Consider the following 12,851-nt stretch of genomic DNA (forward strand, 5'->3'; position numbering starts at 1 on the left):
TGTGTCCTACTTCTCTAAGTCTCTAGCTGCACATGAGTTTGTTTTTTTTTGACAGGAGGGGAAATGCAGAGCCTATATAAAAATAAGACCTTTTGTGAATCGATTCAGAATCTTTCAAGAGAGAACTGTGATAAATCTATGAATCTATTAATTTTCCCACCCCATAACACAATAGGCCAGAAAGCAGAAAGAACAGCAAAAGCACATCTGTGCAAAATCTGTGCATGCTTACTGTGTTACCTCCAGCTTACACACGTTCACTTTTAAGCAGATAAAGTGCACCTATACATATCTCTTCATATACTTCTGTGTATAAAAATATAGATAAAATGCTTTGGCTCCCACTGACAGTCCTGAGGAGCCCATATACCAATTCAACAACAAGATTAATTAATTAACTGTACACACACACTGCACATCTTGTGAACTGAATCAGATGTGTTATATCAGGAACCCCCCAATCCTGACACTGAGAATCACCACAATAACAGGATTAACTTTAGTGTTAGGCACACATTTCAAACTGCTGGCTTGTAGTGGTTACTCCAATACATATGTGACTCAGAAATATGACTAACAATAAATCAATGAACTGAGTTAAAGCAAAATAATGCATTGCACATCTAGAATCTTTAAAACTACATTCATTTCATTCACACCAGCTTTGAAACTTTGCCCACTTTAGAAATGTATTCATCCTGGTAGTGTCTATGCCAACTCAAACAGTGCCTCCTAGTGGGAAATTACAGGAATTGCACATGAAGGCAGAGATGGGCACAAAACAAGTCTAAGCAACTGTTATAGCATTACACGTCATCATGCTTTCTCATATCTTTATTTTGGTCTTATTTTGGTCTTAACCCACTTAACCCACTTACATTACATGTAAAACTAAAAGCGAAACAAAACAAGACAATATCCTGGAAATATACTGAAAATGATTTCATCCAAGTGTTTCAGGTCCAGGATGAACGCAGGATGGGATCCATGGCGACCAAACTGCGGGCTCATTCACAGATGCACCACACAGAGCTGGTATTCTTTCAGTCTTACTGGTTTCCTTTCTCTTTTCAACGCAGCTCCGCTAGCTTAGAGCTCCATTCACGCCCAGTCAGCACCACCAGTGTGGCCCTTTCTCTGCTCATAATTGGTGAGCTCAGGCAGAAATATTCAAGTCCAGCACACCGCAACCATCCAGAACAGTGAGAGTGTGACGCCAAGTGGCAACAGGCCAACAAGCACAAACAAAGAAACTCAACTTCAAAAGGTCACTCTCCTACCATGAAATGACAAATTATTTCTATCTCTGTAAAAACTGAAGCAATTAAATGAAATAATAATTAATATGCACATATTAATGTACATCTATTTTGACTGTCATCGCCTTTCATCTTGCATCAATTTGTCATCTAGGTTTTACAGAATGTATAATTTATATGTCAATATGTCTTTTTTTTGTTATTAAAGTACAACACAAAAATATATTATTTTTTAAAATTAATTTCATGCATCTATCAATTTATGTCTTAATGGTTCCACTTCATTTTAATAAGCTATGACAAAAGATCAATGACTGTACAACAGACATAATAGAAATGTCAATTCTCTTCATTAATTAAAGTACGATTACAGTGATTAACTGCATAATGATATTATCTATATGCATTCCATGGTATTATACTGATTATTATGATTATAATAATAATAATAATAATAATAATAATAATAGCAATTTAACTAAAGAGCAAATTAACCTTAGATGGTGAATAATATTTTTGGGGCAGTATTATAAAGGGGGCCTTTGGCCCCATCATTTGATAAGGAGTAAACATAAGGGGGGCATCTCACCCCAAATTCTCTTACTTATCTCTTACTGGGAATACTAATAATACTGCTGTGCTACATGTCAAAAACATATTCATGATTTTCAGGGTCTCCTGTTTCAAAAGTTGAACAACGCATTTAGATACCTGTGAATTCATGCTTCATATAATCTACCTAACTGTAGCAGTGTGTCCCCCCTAAGAACAACACCCACCCCGAACACACTGCACCAACTTTCACACCAAGACGTGACATGCTGTAGGCATCTCTAATCATTAAAGGCTGAATGAGATTTAATTTACTCAGTCAACGCAGACACCATTTTGATATATACCTGTGAAATGAGCCTGTTGATCAGATTTTGATGCCTTTTAAATAATTTAAAAAGCAACATGTAATAATGACTTTCTTTGTGTAAACACAAACGTTAAAATATACCACACCACAAGTCTAGCGCTTTCAATACATCTGTTTTTTAACAGATCACTTTTTGGACAATACAAGTACTTAAAATACAGAATTAATAAGCAAAGTGGGATAAAACCCACAATACTGTGTCTCACTGTAAGGACCTTGACCTTTCCTGGCTTACAATTTCTCTGTACTAACAGTCCCCTACTCTCCTTTTAGGGGGTAATTAGCTTTAGCAGAATAACAAGTGATAACCTAGAACCACCACGCAACTCATTACAAAAATACTTCACAAGTTCCTGACATCATTTCCACTATAAAAGCTTGAGTCATCACGTTGGCGTCATGTCCACTGTCCTAATGAGCTGCCCCAGAAACCAGCGAAGACCAGTTCATACACTAGTGAGGAGAGCAGGTGGACAAACATTACTCAGAACTTGCAGGAGAAGATGTGTGTGAGCTTCTGCACGTGCAGATGACTTTGCTCTTTTTACTGCAAACCTTAGCTGGCACGCATAACACTTCACAGCTGTAAGAGAAATTGCTCTGTTGTTTCCCGGCACAGATAGAGGGGATAATCCACAGCCCACACTGCACTTCCAAAGGAGCATCTGAAGAAGCACCATGGTGGCTCTGAACGTTCCTGGCCTTCATGATGGCCGTCCACTACGACGGCTCTCCACTACTCGCCGCCCAAGCGGGATGGTCACTCCATATAAGCCTCGAAAGACCAGAAAGAAGCTGCAGGTGATTATCTGTATTCTTTTTGTGGAGTTATTCGAGAGGTTCACCTTCTTTGGGATCGTTTGCAATATGATCCTCTTTTGCACCATCAAGTTGGGATATCACAATTACCAGGCAGCCACGGTGAACCTGTGTTTTGTTGGAGCCAGTACACTCACTCCTGTTCTTGTGGGCTGGTTTGCAGAGACGTGTCTGGGAAGGACAAAAGTTCTCTATCTTTGCGCTCTACTTCATTTCATTGGTAAGATTATGATACTGAACTCAGACAAATTAAAAGTTGTTCAATGCTTTAAAATGTGTTTAATGTGTTTCATTATGTGACTGAATAATTTTAAGGTCTGCAAATCTGTAGTTAGAATGTTGTTCCATGAAGCAAACATTATAAGGTCAATTTGGGGAACTTAAGAACTATGTTTTCTACCTATGTTTTCTACCTTAACATACATGTTTGCATTATGTTTGTCATAATACATACTAAAGGCAAGTAGATTCAAGACTCCACTATCTGACCACTAATAACATATGGAACATTTTGAAACGCAGTTGCATATGAAGCTATAAAGCTTATATGAGCCTTGTAAAGTGGTCCCAAAAAGTAATGTTAACAAAATGAAAATAGTTTTAAAAAAAAACTTTTGCTCAAAATAAAACAGATCGTAGACTTTTTTTGTGCTGAAAGCCTGGAGAAGAATTTCAACAAGGCTGCATCAATGAAAACAACATAACTGGATCTTTCAGCAGGATAACTACTTGAAATTAAGGATGGGCAGATCGATAATTCTTTGGCGGCCACTGTATATCATATACACTTACTAGGTGAAGGCTAGACATTATATCATTTTCACTGATTTTGATTTTCCTTTTTTACTGCTAAATCAGCTTGACTATTTAAATTTCACTGATAGCAGTAAAATCTTCTTTGAAAAAATGTGACCAACAGAAACCCTAAAAGTCATCTTGCATGCAAAGATAAGCACACACACAGCCATGTCTTCTATATGCAGATCCACATGTATGTCAAATCTTAATGTAGCCTAAGTGTCAACAAACCCCTTGAATAGAATGTGGTAATTTATCAGGACTTTAAACATGCTCCTCGAGGTACTATAGAATAAGTACCTTATGTTTGTTTCAGTCAAATCTACTCAGAGGATTTAAAACCTTAAACCCTACGGGTCCATATACAGCCCAGTGGGCCACACTTCAGTTCCTCACTCTTGTAACTACATAACTTGCATATAAATTTCATGGTAGTTATCAAATGATTTATTGTAGCAAGTCTTAATGTTGAGATTAGATAAGATCAGAATTATAAGCCTGCAGGTTAATGCACAAGAAAGGGCTGCCACCTCAGCCCTGTAAGATTATTGGACACTCAATCAGGGGCTATTTTTATACAAAGGCACTGGATTTCATAACTTCATAAGAAATACTAACATATGAAAATGCTTGGATTCCTGGACATTTTGTGTCCAGAAATTTAATGATTTTTCTTCCTGGACAGGCAACCAGAAACCCAGACAATCCAGGGAAATACTGGATGGGTGGCAACGCTAGCACAGGATGCAACCATCAATCTTATAACTCGTGATTTCTATCCACAGGTACTGCCATGCTCCCTGTAGTTGCATTCCCCTTTGAGGATTTCTACATCGACACACACAATACTATCCATCAACTGGAGCCACAAGAGCAACATGTTCTCTTCTACACAGGGTTGCTGGCTGCTGCCCTTGGTATCGGGGGCTTCCGCGCTATCCTCTGCCCATTAGGAGCTTATCACCTTCAGGGTTACAACCAACACCAGATACTGTCCTTTTTCAACTGGTAAGAAACTCATTCACTAGTAATGGCTAATTATGAGTACATAAAAAAGTCTACATCTACTTTCATCTGCTACCAAAGAATTTCTCAACCTAACTCAAACCTGAATTACATTTCTGGAAAGTGTGCTAAAGATGCCATTTTATACCCACAGGTTCTACTGGCTAGTCAATCTGAATTCTACCGTTGTCTTCTTGGGGATCTCATACATTCAGCAGTCCGTGGGCAAAAACCTGGGCTTTCTCATCCCCTTCACCTCTGTTCTGTTGGCTCTCATTGCCATACATATGGCTCGCAACAATCTCATCTTCCGTCCAAAAAAAGGTAGCAAACTAACAAACATATCCAGAAACGCACAACATGACTTCACTGCATTTATAACCCAGCATGCAAATAAAGCTGAACAGATCCACATAGTTTACCCAAATTATACACAAGAAATAGGCAGCACTATATTGATATCACTGTATTTGATTACTGGCTTTGTGACTGCTTCCTTGACTTCATGAACTTTTCATATGTTCGGCAACATACAGGCAGCTCGTTACTGACCACACTGGGTGTGTTCCTTAACTCCCTAAAAATGTGCTGCCTCCGTTATCGTCACTTGAGTGGAGATGTGGCTAACTGGCTTGACCGCGCCAAGGAGAACAATGGAGGACGCTACACTGAGACCAGTGTAGAAAACGTTAAGATCCTGGTCAAGCTTTTTCCTCTTTTCGGACTGCAGCTGCTCTACCGTGCTTGTATTACCCAAGTAAATATGTATTCAAAACAAATGCTTTCTTACACAGTAAAATGTATCTAAATGTATGTAAAATATATGAATCACCTGTTTCATGTGAATTAAACCTGCAGCCTGGAAATACAAAAGTCAAAAGTCAGGAATCTCCCAAATATCTTGTAAAATACCTCAAGATAGTGGCCCTCAAGATGGTGGAGGGGTAGGGTAACATTGGTACACTGGTCCAATACACAACAGTAATGATATATAATGGTAACAATGTAATCAATTAAGCATGAAGTGTCTTGCAGATATTTGGTTGGTTCTGGACTTTTTGGTTGGCTCTGGACTGTTTAATACATTGTACAGTAGTGTGTCCTACAGGTGGACATTTGTCCCAGTTTTGCACCTCACTGAAAAATAACTGTGTCAAAACAATCTTAGCAGTGGTGCCATAGAAGAGCCAATCTGGTTCCCTAAAGTTTTTGTGAATGGGGTGTGTAAGTTTGAGGCAGATGTTTAAAGTTTAAAGAACCTCAACATAATGGAAAGGTTCTATGCCAAAAGTGTGGCCTACATGCCAAAGTTAATTAGTGAGGATGTTTGATTTGGCCAGCCCTGTTCTATAACAATTAAATGTTTTTTTCTTGATCCATACATGCAATCTAAGAACCATCTTTATTCTTAAGAGTGCATTTGCCATTCTTGGCAAGGGTTCCCTGAAGGCACAAGCTCGCAATCTCACTGAGAATCTGTCAGCTCTGTTACTGCAATGTACCAGTCAGACTTTGCATCTACATGGTTTTAAGGAGTACATAGATTTTAGCTCAAAAAGATCTTGTGAAACCAGAAAAAGCATGTACTGTCCTTCCCAACCGGTCATGCAGTAGTAAACTACCTATAAAAATACAACATTCATTCAACATAGACAATTTTATTTGTCTAGTTGAACATTTCATTCTTCAAATACTCATATTATTTTTCTGAATGTACATGTTGATCTCACAGATGTGGGATATAACTTAATTTGCATCCTTACAGATTCCTTCAGGATACTACCTCCAGACCATGCATTCACACCTGAACTTCAATGGTTTTCTCCTTCCAATAGCAGCAATGAATGTGATCAGTATCCTGCCATTGCTAATTTTAGCACCACTATTGGAATTTGTCAACACCTGCTACCAGTCTTCAAACAAAACACCTCCTTCTCCAACCAAATTCATAAGTACGCATCTACACTGAATTACAAATAATGTTACAGTTCTAAAGACAACTTACTCCACACTGCATAAATGTAACAGATAAAAACAAGCTCTACTTTGTGGTGTCTTGTCTTGCAGCAATGGGGCATGCCTGTGCGGCTCTTTCTGCACTAGCTGCAGGGATTGCTGAGATCCACAGAAAGGATTACCCTCAGGTGGAGCAGACACTGTCAGGGACAGTGCTACAGGTGTCCTCAATGGCCTGTTTTCAGCTCGCACCTCAGTACATCTTACTGGGTATAGCGGAGGCCTTTGTCACACCAGCATGTAAGCATTCATTTCTTGTAAAAAATACAAGATCCTGTTTTCAAAAGCGTTTTCAAAGGCATCTACACATTATCAGTAATGGTATGATTCCTCCTGTCATTTTCTGCTATCTAGCTGAGAGCAGAGCAACTACGCTGTGTCACTGATATCCTTGACGTGCACAATTCACTCTTTTTTCTTATCCCTTTACTCAGGCTCCCTCATCTCTTTCTGTCTGACTCCTAGCAACCTCAGAGGCATTTCTCTACACTTCCTTAGTCTCTTCTATGGAGGAGGATGCTTTCTGGGTGCTCTTCTGATTCAGTTCTTTTATCTCATGTCTGGCGGTGAGGCTACTTCCTCTTTCAGCATTCCTTAAACACAACAGAGCTCATGGACAGAGGCCAAGCCACTGGCTGATGACTAACACTTTGATCATTTCTGCTTTCAGGGAACTTTTATCCAAATACACTCAGCAACGGCAATATGGAGAGATTTTTCTTCATGCTGGCGCTGCTGATGGCCATAAATACACTGGTGTTTTGGAAATTATCTTGCAGGTAGGCTATGAATGCGTACTTTGTTTTTTGTTCAAAGTATTAGATTTAGGTTTGATAGGCACGGCTACATCACATCACTCACAAATATTGCCTTATCAGGGGTGCCCAACCCTGCTTCTGGAAATCCTGATTAGTTAAAAGTCTTAAGTCAAACAACTACTTAAGTACTGAGTAACTTACAGAACTGCAGCAGAACTACTTTGTACATTTAGTATGTATCCACATAGGAACAGGAGTTTGTTAGGCTCTATTCTTCTCTTTTTGCATACTCTTGGTCTAAAATAAAATAATAAACCTCAAAAGTCAGAGGTGTGACCAATCACAAAGCAGTGTGATGCTGTTGCCAACATTACAGAAATAAATTAAACAGAAAAAAAGGAATCAGTAACTAAATATCACTAAAGAACTAAATAAAATGACTTTTACTTAAATAAAAATGTAAAAACATCCAAGAATACTCCGGAAAGGACAAATTCATTTAAATTGAATGCATGTACATGCAATGGGGTAAATGTAACTATTTACTATACATCTCTGTATATATTATACCTAGAAAGCACTATGATGCTGTTACTGATGGTACTACATGCACAAATACACAGATGAGCCAAAACATTATAGCCACCTGCTTAACATGCTGCTGGACCTCTGCATGCCATCAAAACAGCTCTGACCTGCCAAGACATGGACTCTGTCAGATCTCTGAAGTTGTGGTGTCTAGCAACAAGACATCAGCAGCAGATCCATTAAGTTCTGTAAGCTGCGAGGTGGAGCTGCCTTGTTGCGGACTTGTTGTTCTAGCACATCCCACAGATGCTCAATCTGACTGAGATCTGGAGAATCTGAAGGCCAGGATAACACCCTGAACTCTTCCTCATGTTCCCTAAACCATTTCCGAAGAGTGTGTGCAGTGCGGCAGGGTGCATTATCATGCTGAAAGAGGCCGCTGCCATCAGGGAATATCACTGCCATGAAGGGGTGTACCTGGTCCGCAATGATGTTCAGATAGGTGGCACGTCCAAAACTGATGTCCATATAAATGCCTGGACCCAGGGTTTCCCAGCACAACATTGCCCAGGGCAACACTCTCCCTCCACTGGCTTGTCTTCTTTCCACAGTATGTGCTGGTGCCATTCCCTTCCCCAGGTAAACAATGCAAACGTACCAGGCTGTCCAAATGATGTAAAAGAAAACAAGACTTATCGGACCACGCAAGAGACTTATTGGACCACCTGACTTCCTTCCATTGCTCCAAGGTTCAGTTCTGACACTGATATGCTTCTGACAGTGGACGGGGTTAGCATGAGCACTCTGACTATGCAGGCCCACACGCAACAGGTGTGAAGCACTATGTTGTGACACATTCCTCCCATAATCAGTACAATTTTCTGTAGCTTGTGCCACAGTAGCCCCTCTTTTGGTTTGGACCAGACAGGATAGCCTTTGTTGCCCCTGCACATAGATGCCCATTTCTCCCACATCCCACACATCGTCTACAAGAACTGACTGAAATACAAACACATCGACTACAAGAACCAACACTTAAATATATATCCCAGACCTTGACATGCCCATTGTTACAAGATAATTAGTGTTATTCACTTCATCTGCAAGTGATCATAATGCTTTGGCTCATTGCTGTATTGTCTTGTAAGCATCTGAGATCAACTTATATGTTTTGTTGTGCAGGTACACAGATCTGAGTATTGAACTGGATAAAGGAGTGAGACAGAGTCACCTGGCTGAAAAGCTCCTGCAGTATAAAGCCTGTCTCCGATTCTATGACACAGTGGATCACTCTGGAACTTCAGCTTCCTTGGAAATGATCCTTTAACTTCTGCATGATGGTCAAGACCCAAGACGCTGGCGTCACACAAACATAAAGACTTACAATGACTTATGAATTTGCTTAAATTTTCCTGTTATGTCTACGTAAGCTGTGCTTTAGTGCGTCCCTTAAAGGGGAATTCTACTAAATTTTTACATTTCTGCACATTTAAATCATTAAGATTTACGACAAGTAATTCAGAGTGAAGTGCTTCATTCTGACCATGCTTGCTGAGAGAATTGTAGAGTGGATGTGATAGGAACCAGACATCTCTAACAGCCTCTAACAGCTATATCACAGACAGCTATTAAACAAAGTAGTTACAAATACATTTTTCTGATACCTGAAACAGTTTTATGTTGTTTTAATATTAGGTATTAGCCTAAAACATATATTTAAAAATCCATTCATGATGGAGAGATACAAACAGGGCAAAATAGTCCCACAATAAACTTTTTTTTTTTCTTTTTCAGATTTGCCACTATTAACCTTACATATTTAAAAAGCGTGTAGGTTCACTGGTTGTTTTAGAAAGACACCACAACCCTAAATAAATCTGAATCTGCAGGTTTTTCTACAGTGCACAATTTCACTCTAAACCATTCCGAACGTCTATTTACATCTCAGTGATGCGGAAATTTAAAAAAAAAATGGTGGGATTCTCCTTTGATGTGGCAGAAGTAATAAAGTGAACAATAAAGTCATGTTATAATATGCTATTTATGAGGGGATTCTTCATTTAGGCTACTGTTCCCACTAATCAGATTACAGTGAAAGCCAATAACTCTACTGACGGACGTTTATTAATGGTTTTTTAACAGTTATGTTGTTTTAAACTGTTTTAAATTATTGTTTATTTTTACATTCATTGTCAGTAATTTCATAGCGGTTAGATGTACAAACTGCTGTTTTAAAATGTATCTTCAGTTTATGAACTGCCAGATTAACTGTACTAGTAACGTTCAGCATCACTGCCTGAACACGCCTACAGCTGCTGCTAGCAACTGCTCTGTTGTTATTAGCGTTAGCTAGAGACAGAGATGTCTGCACCATGGACCTTCCCGAGCCCATAAGAAGACGTCTGGGAGATTTTTCAAGAACTGTTTTTGTGGATCCGACTCATTCCCGACTTTCGCCTGAGGATCATGTCACATTTCTTAATCAGAGTGAGTCTGCAGCTCTGTTATGGAGCTCCACACACTAAAGTTAGCAGGCTAACTTTCTCAGCTAACCGCTCTATGCAGTAACATTAGCTTCGTATCCATGCAGCTAACCCTAACACTTAAAGATTAACGTTACTAATTTACCTGTATGGCTAGGACTGACCTCAGGTGCTGTGCTCTTTACCGATGAGATGTTTTGTTAAGTGGCTAAATCAGCTTAGCTAATTCAGTAACTAACTTGGGTAATTAGTTTATACCTTGCCGCATCAGTGAAGTGTGTGCAGTGGCCACTCACAGCACCTCTATTCTCCACAGACAGAGAAGTTGTATCAAACCTCCCTCTTCAGATGTCCCTTTTTTTCAACCTGTGGTTCTTTCCTCTGTGGTGGATTAGTGAAGTAGTGATGCTGCACCTCAAAGTAAGTTCCCTTTCATTTCCATCGCGCGGTTGTGGTGCACAGTTGATTATTATAGCAGTATTGTTCAACTGACTGACCTGGATGGGCACCTTTCGTCCTCTGTTTCAGTACACTGCTCTCCCGGACTACTACAAGTTCATCTTAATCACCATCCTAATTTTAATGACTCTCATCGAGGCTATCAGACTCTACCTGGGTTACGCAGGGAATCTGCAAGAAAAGGTAACTTTTAGAGCATGTATAATTACATTCAATGTAAAGGTGAGTGATAATGGCAAAAATACAATATACCCATACTTCAAGAAATGATCACAATACACACTATGTCACGATTTGTATTTTTTAGACATCTGATCAGTTGGAACAGAGAAAAAAGAACCTATATTTAAAAAAAATACTATCAAAAACTGTGAACACAATTATTAATATTTAGCATACTGTGTTGCACTAAATCCAGTTAAATGGGACTAATTTTGCTCTCTTTATAATGAAACGTGCAGTTGGTCAGTGTTCTGCAAATACTGACGATACCCACGATACGTTCAGAAAGCTGGATTAGTTTCAAAAGAGGAGGTCTGGTAATGTAATTAGTCTGTGTTTTTACTGGCCGATTCATACAGGATAATGGATCTCTAATTGTCCCAAATAACCCCAAATAGCCCAGATCGAAACATCATCATTCCACAGGCACCACACTTCTGAACAACAACAAAAAAAAAACAATGTGGGGTAAATACTGACAAGCATTAGGCTAGTAAAGTGGTTTCATTCAATTTACCAAATGCCACCCAACAAGAGAGGAAATGCACTGGTACTCCTGTTTTTCTCCTTTCTCATTTTTCTCCTCTTTGTAATTTGGCCATCATCAAAAATCATGTGAATATTCTTGTCATGGAGTTTCAGATCACAAAAGTATTGCTTAGCAGGCTTGTAAAAACTACGGACATATTAAATTTATACTGGATTAAAATCACAGTGCTTGTCAGTAATCACTCCATTTACAGCACGTCCCCAGGTAATACTGATCCCACTCAAATAGGGCTGCAGTTGATCATGATAACGATATATGTTGTCATATCACCCAGCTCTAATTTAATTTAAAACTGGTTACCTGGAGAACAATATATTATTCATTATTGCAGGTCCCTGAACTGGCTGGTTTTTGGCTCCTGAGCCTCCTTCTGCAGTTCCCTTTAACACTCTTCCAGCTCTTCAATGAAGCTATACTAATTCAACCTTTGGAAAGAGGAGTTCATATAATTCTCGCCTTGTTCATTCTGGCAGAGGTATAAACAGCACACTTAAAGCATCTTCATAAATAGCTCTTTAAAAGTTGTACTTTACTCTTTTCTTGATGTTACCCATTTGTATGTTTTTTCACACATTTGCAGGCTCTGTCTGGTTTTGTCGCCCTTCGTGCAATGGTCAGACACACTGAAAGCCGCTTCCACCTTCGCCAGTTTAATGGGATTCAAGAACTTGGAGCATGACAAGTGGTTCTGCTGCTGAAGAACTGCATACATCTTTGATAATATTATTTGAAAGACTAAAGTGATCATTAGTACTGTTCATGTGAAATATTTTGGAGCATTATGTCTTTTTTCACCCAATCAGTTTTGTTATATCAGCAGTGCATCTTGTCATAGAATTTTATATGGTTATTTATGTTTCTTTAAAAAAAACGAAGAACAAATACTTGTGTTTGTCTTACTATAGATGATATTCAAAGTAAACGAAATGCAGATGGGGACTTAGAGAGTATATAAATAGTAACACAATATGCTTACTTGAGACTGAAAATTTGCAACTAGTTTTTGTCCAGAGGTCACAAATGCGTTTTTTT

The 12,851-nt window shown here is 39.0% G+C and overlaps 2 protein-coding genes across 2 annotated transcripts; both read left to right on the plus strand.

Annotated features, from left to right (window-relative positions):
- The first annotated feature begins 2,859 nt into the window (after positions 1-2,859).
- On the plus strand, positions 2,860-9,432 carry slc15a5 (solute carrier family 15 member 5). Its single transcript, XM_036576167.1, has 9 exons — positions 2,860-3,220; positions 4,584-4,806; positions 4,958-5,127; positions 5,340-5,560; positions 6,569-6,755; positions 6,871-7,059; positions 7,254-7,385; positions 7,490-7,598; positions 9,288-9,432. The coding sequence occupies exons 1-9, from the start codon at positions 2,860-2,862 to the stop codon at positions 9,430-9,432; spliced, it is 1,737 nt and encodes a 578-aa protein (XP_036432060.1).
- Positions 9,433-10,436: 1,004 nt separating this feature from the next.
- Positions 10,437-12,724, plus strand: tmem17 (transmembrane protein 17). Its single transcript, XM_036576168.1, has 5 exons — positions 10,437-10,592; positions 10,905-11,008; positions 11,117-11,230; positions 12,151-12,294; positions 12,400-12,724. The coding sequence occupies exons 1-5, from the start codon at positions 10,478-10,480 to the stop codon at positions 12,496-12,498; spliced, it is 576 nt and encodes a 191-aa protein (XP_036432061.1). The 5' UTR covers positions 10,437-10,477; the 3' UTR covers positions 12,499-12,724.
- The last annotated feature ends 127 nt before the right edge of the window (positions 12,725-12,851 follow it).

This window comes from Colossoma macropomum, unplaced genomic scaffold (assembly GCF_904425465.1).
Source record: "Colossoma macropomum unplaced genomic scaffold, Colossoma_macropomum, whole genome shotgun sequence".
Taxonomy (NCBI): domain Eukaryota; kingdom Metazoa; phylum Chordata; class Actinopteri; order Characiformes; family Serrasalmidae; genus Colossoma; species Colossoma macropomum.

What these genes read in the sequence shown, in the direction of transcription:
- slc15a5 (XM_036576167.1), top strand. Translation starts at nt 2,860, where the DNA reads ATGGTGGCTCTGAACGTTCCTGGCCTTCATGATGGCCGTCCACTACGA. An exon ending in TTCTCCAACCAAATTCATAA is followed by an intron (nt 6,756 to 6,870) that starts GTACGCATCTAC and finishes CTTGTCTTGCAG; the next exon opens with CAATGGGGCATGCCTGTGCG. An exon ending in CTTTTATCTCATGTCTGGCG is followed by an intron (nt 7,386 to 7,489) that starts GTGAGGCTACTT and finishes TTCTGCTTTCAG; the next exon opens with GGAACTTTTATCCAAATACA.
- tmem17 (XM_036576168.1), top strand. Translation starts at nt 10,478, where the DNA reads ATGGACCTTCCCGAGCCCATAAGAAGACGTCTGGGAGATTTTTCAAGA. An exon ending in TGTCACATTTCTTAATCAGA is followed by an intron (nt 10,593 to 10,904) that starts GTGAGTCTGCAG and finishes TATTCTCCACAG; the next exon opens with ACAGAGAAGTTGTATCAAAC. An exon ending in CCTTGTTCATTCTGGCAGAG is followed by an intron (nt 12,295 to 12,399) that starts GTATAAACAGCA and finishes ACACATTTGCAG; the next exon opens with GCTCTGTCTGGTTTTGTCGC.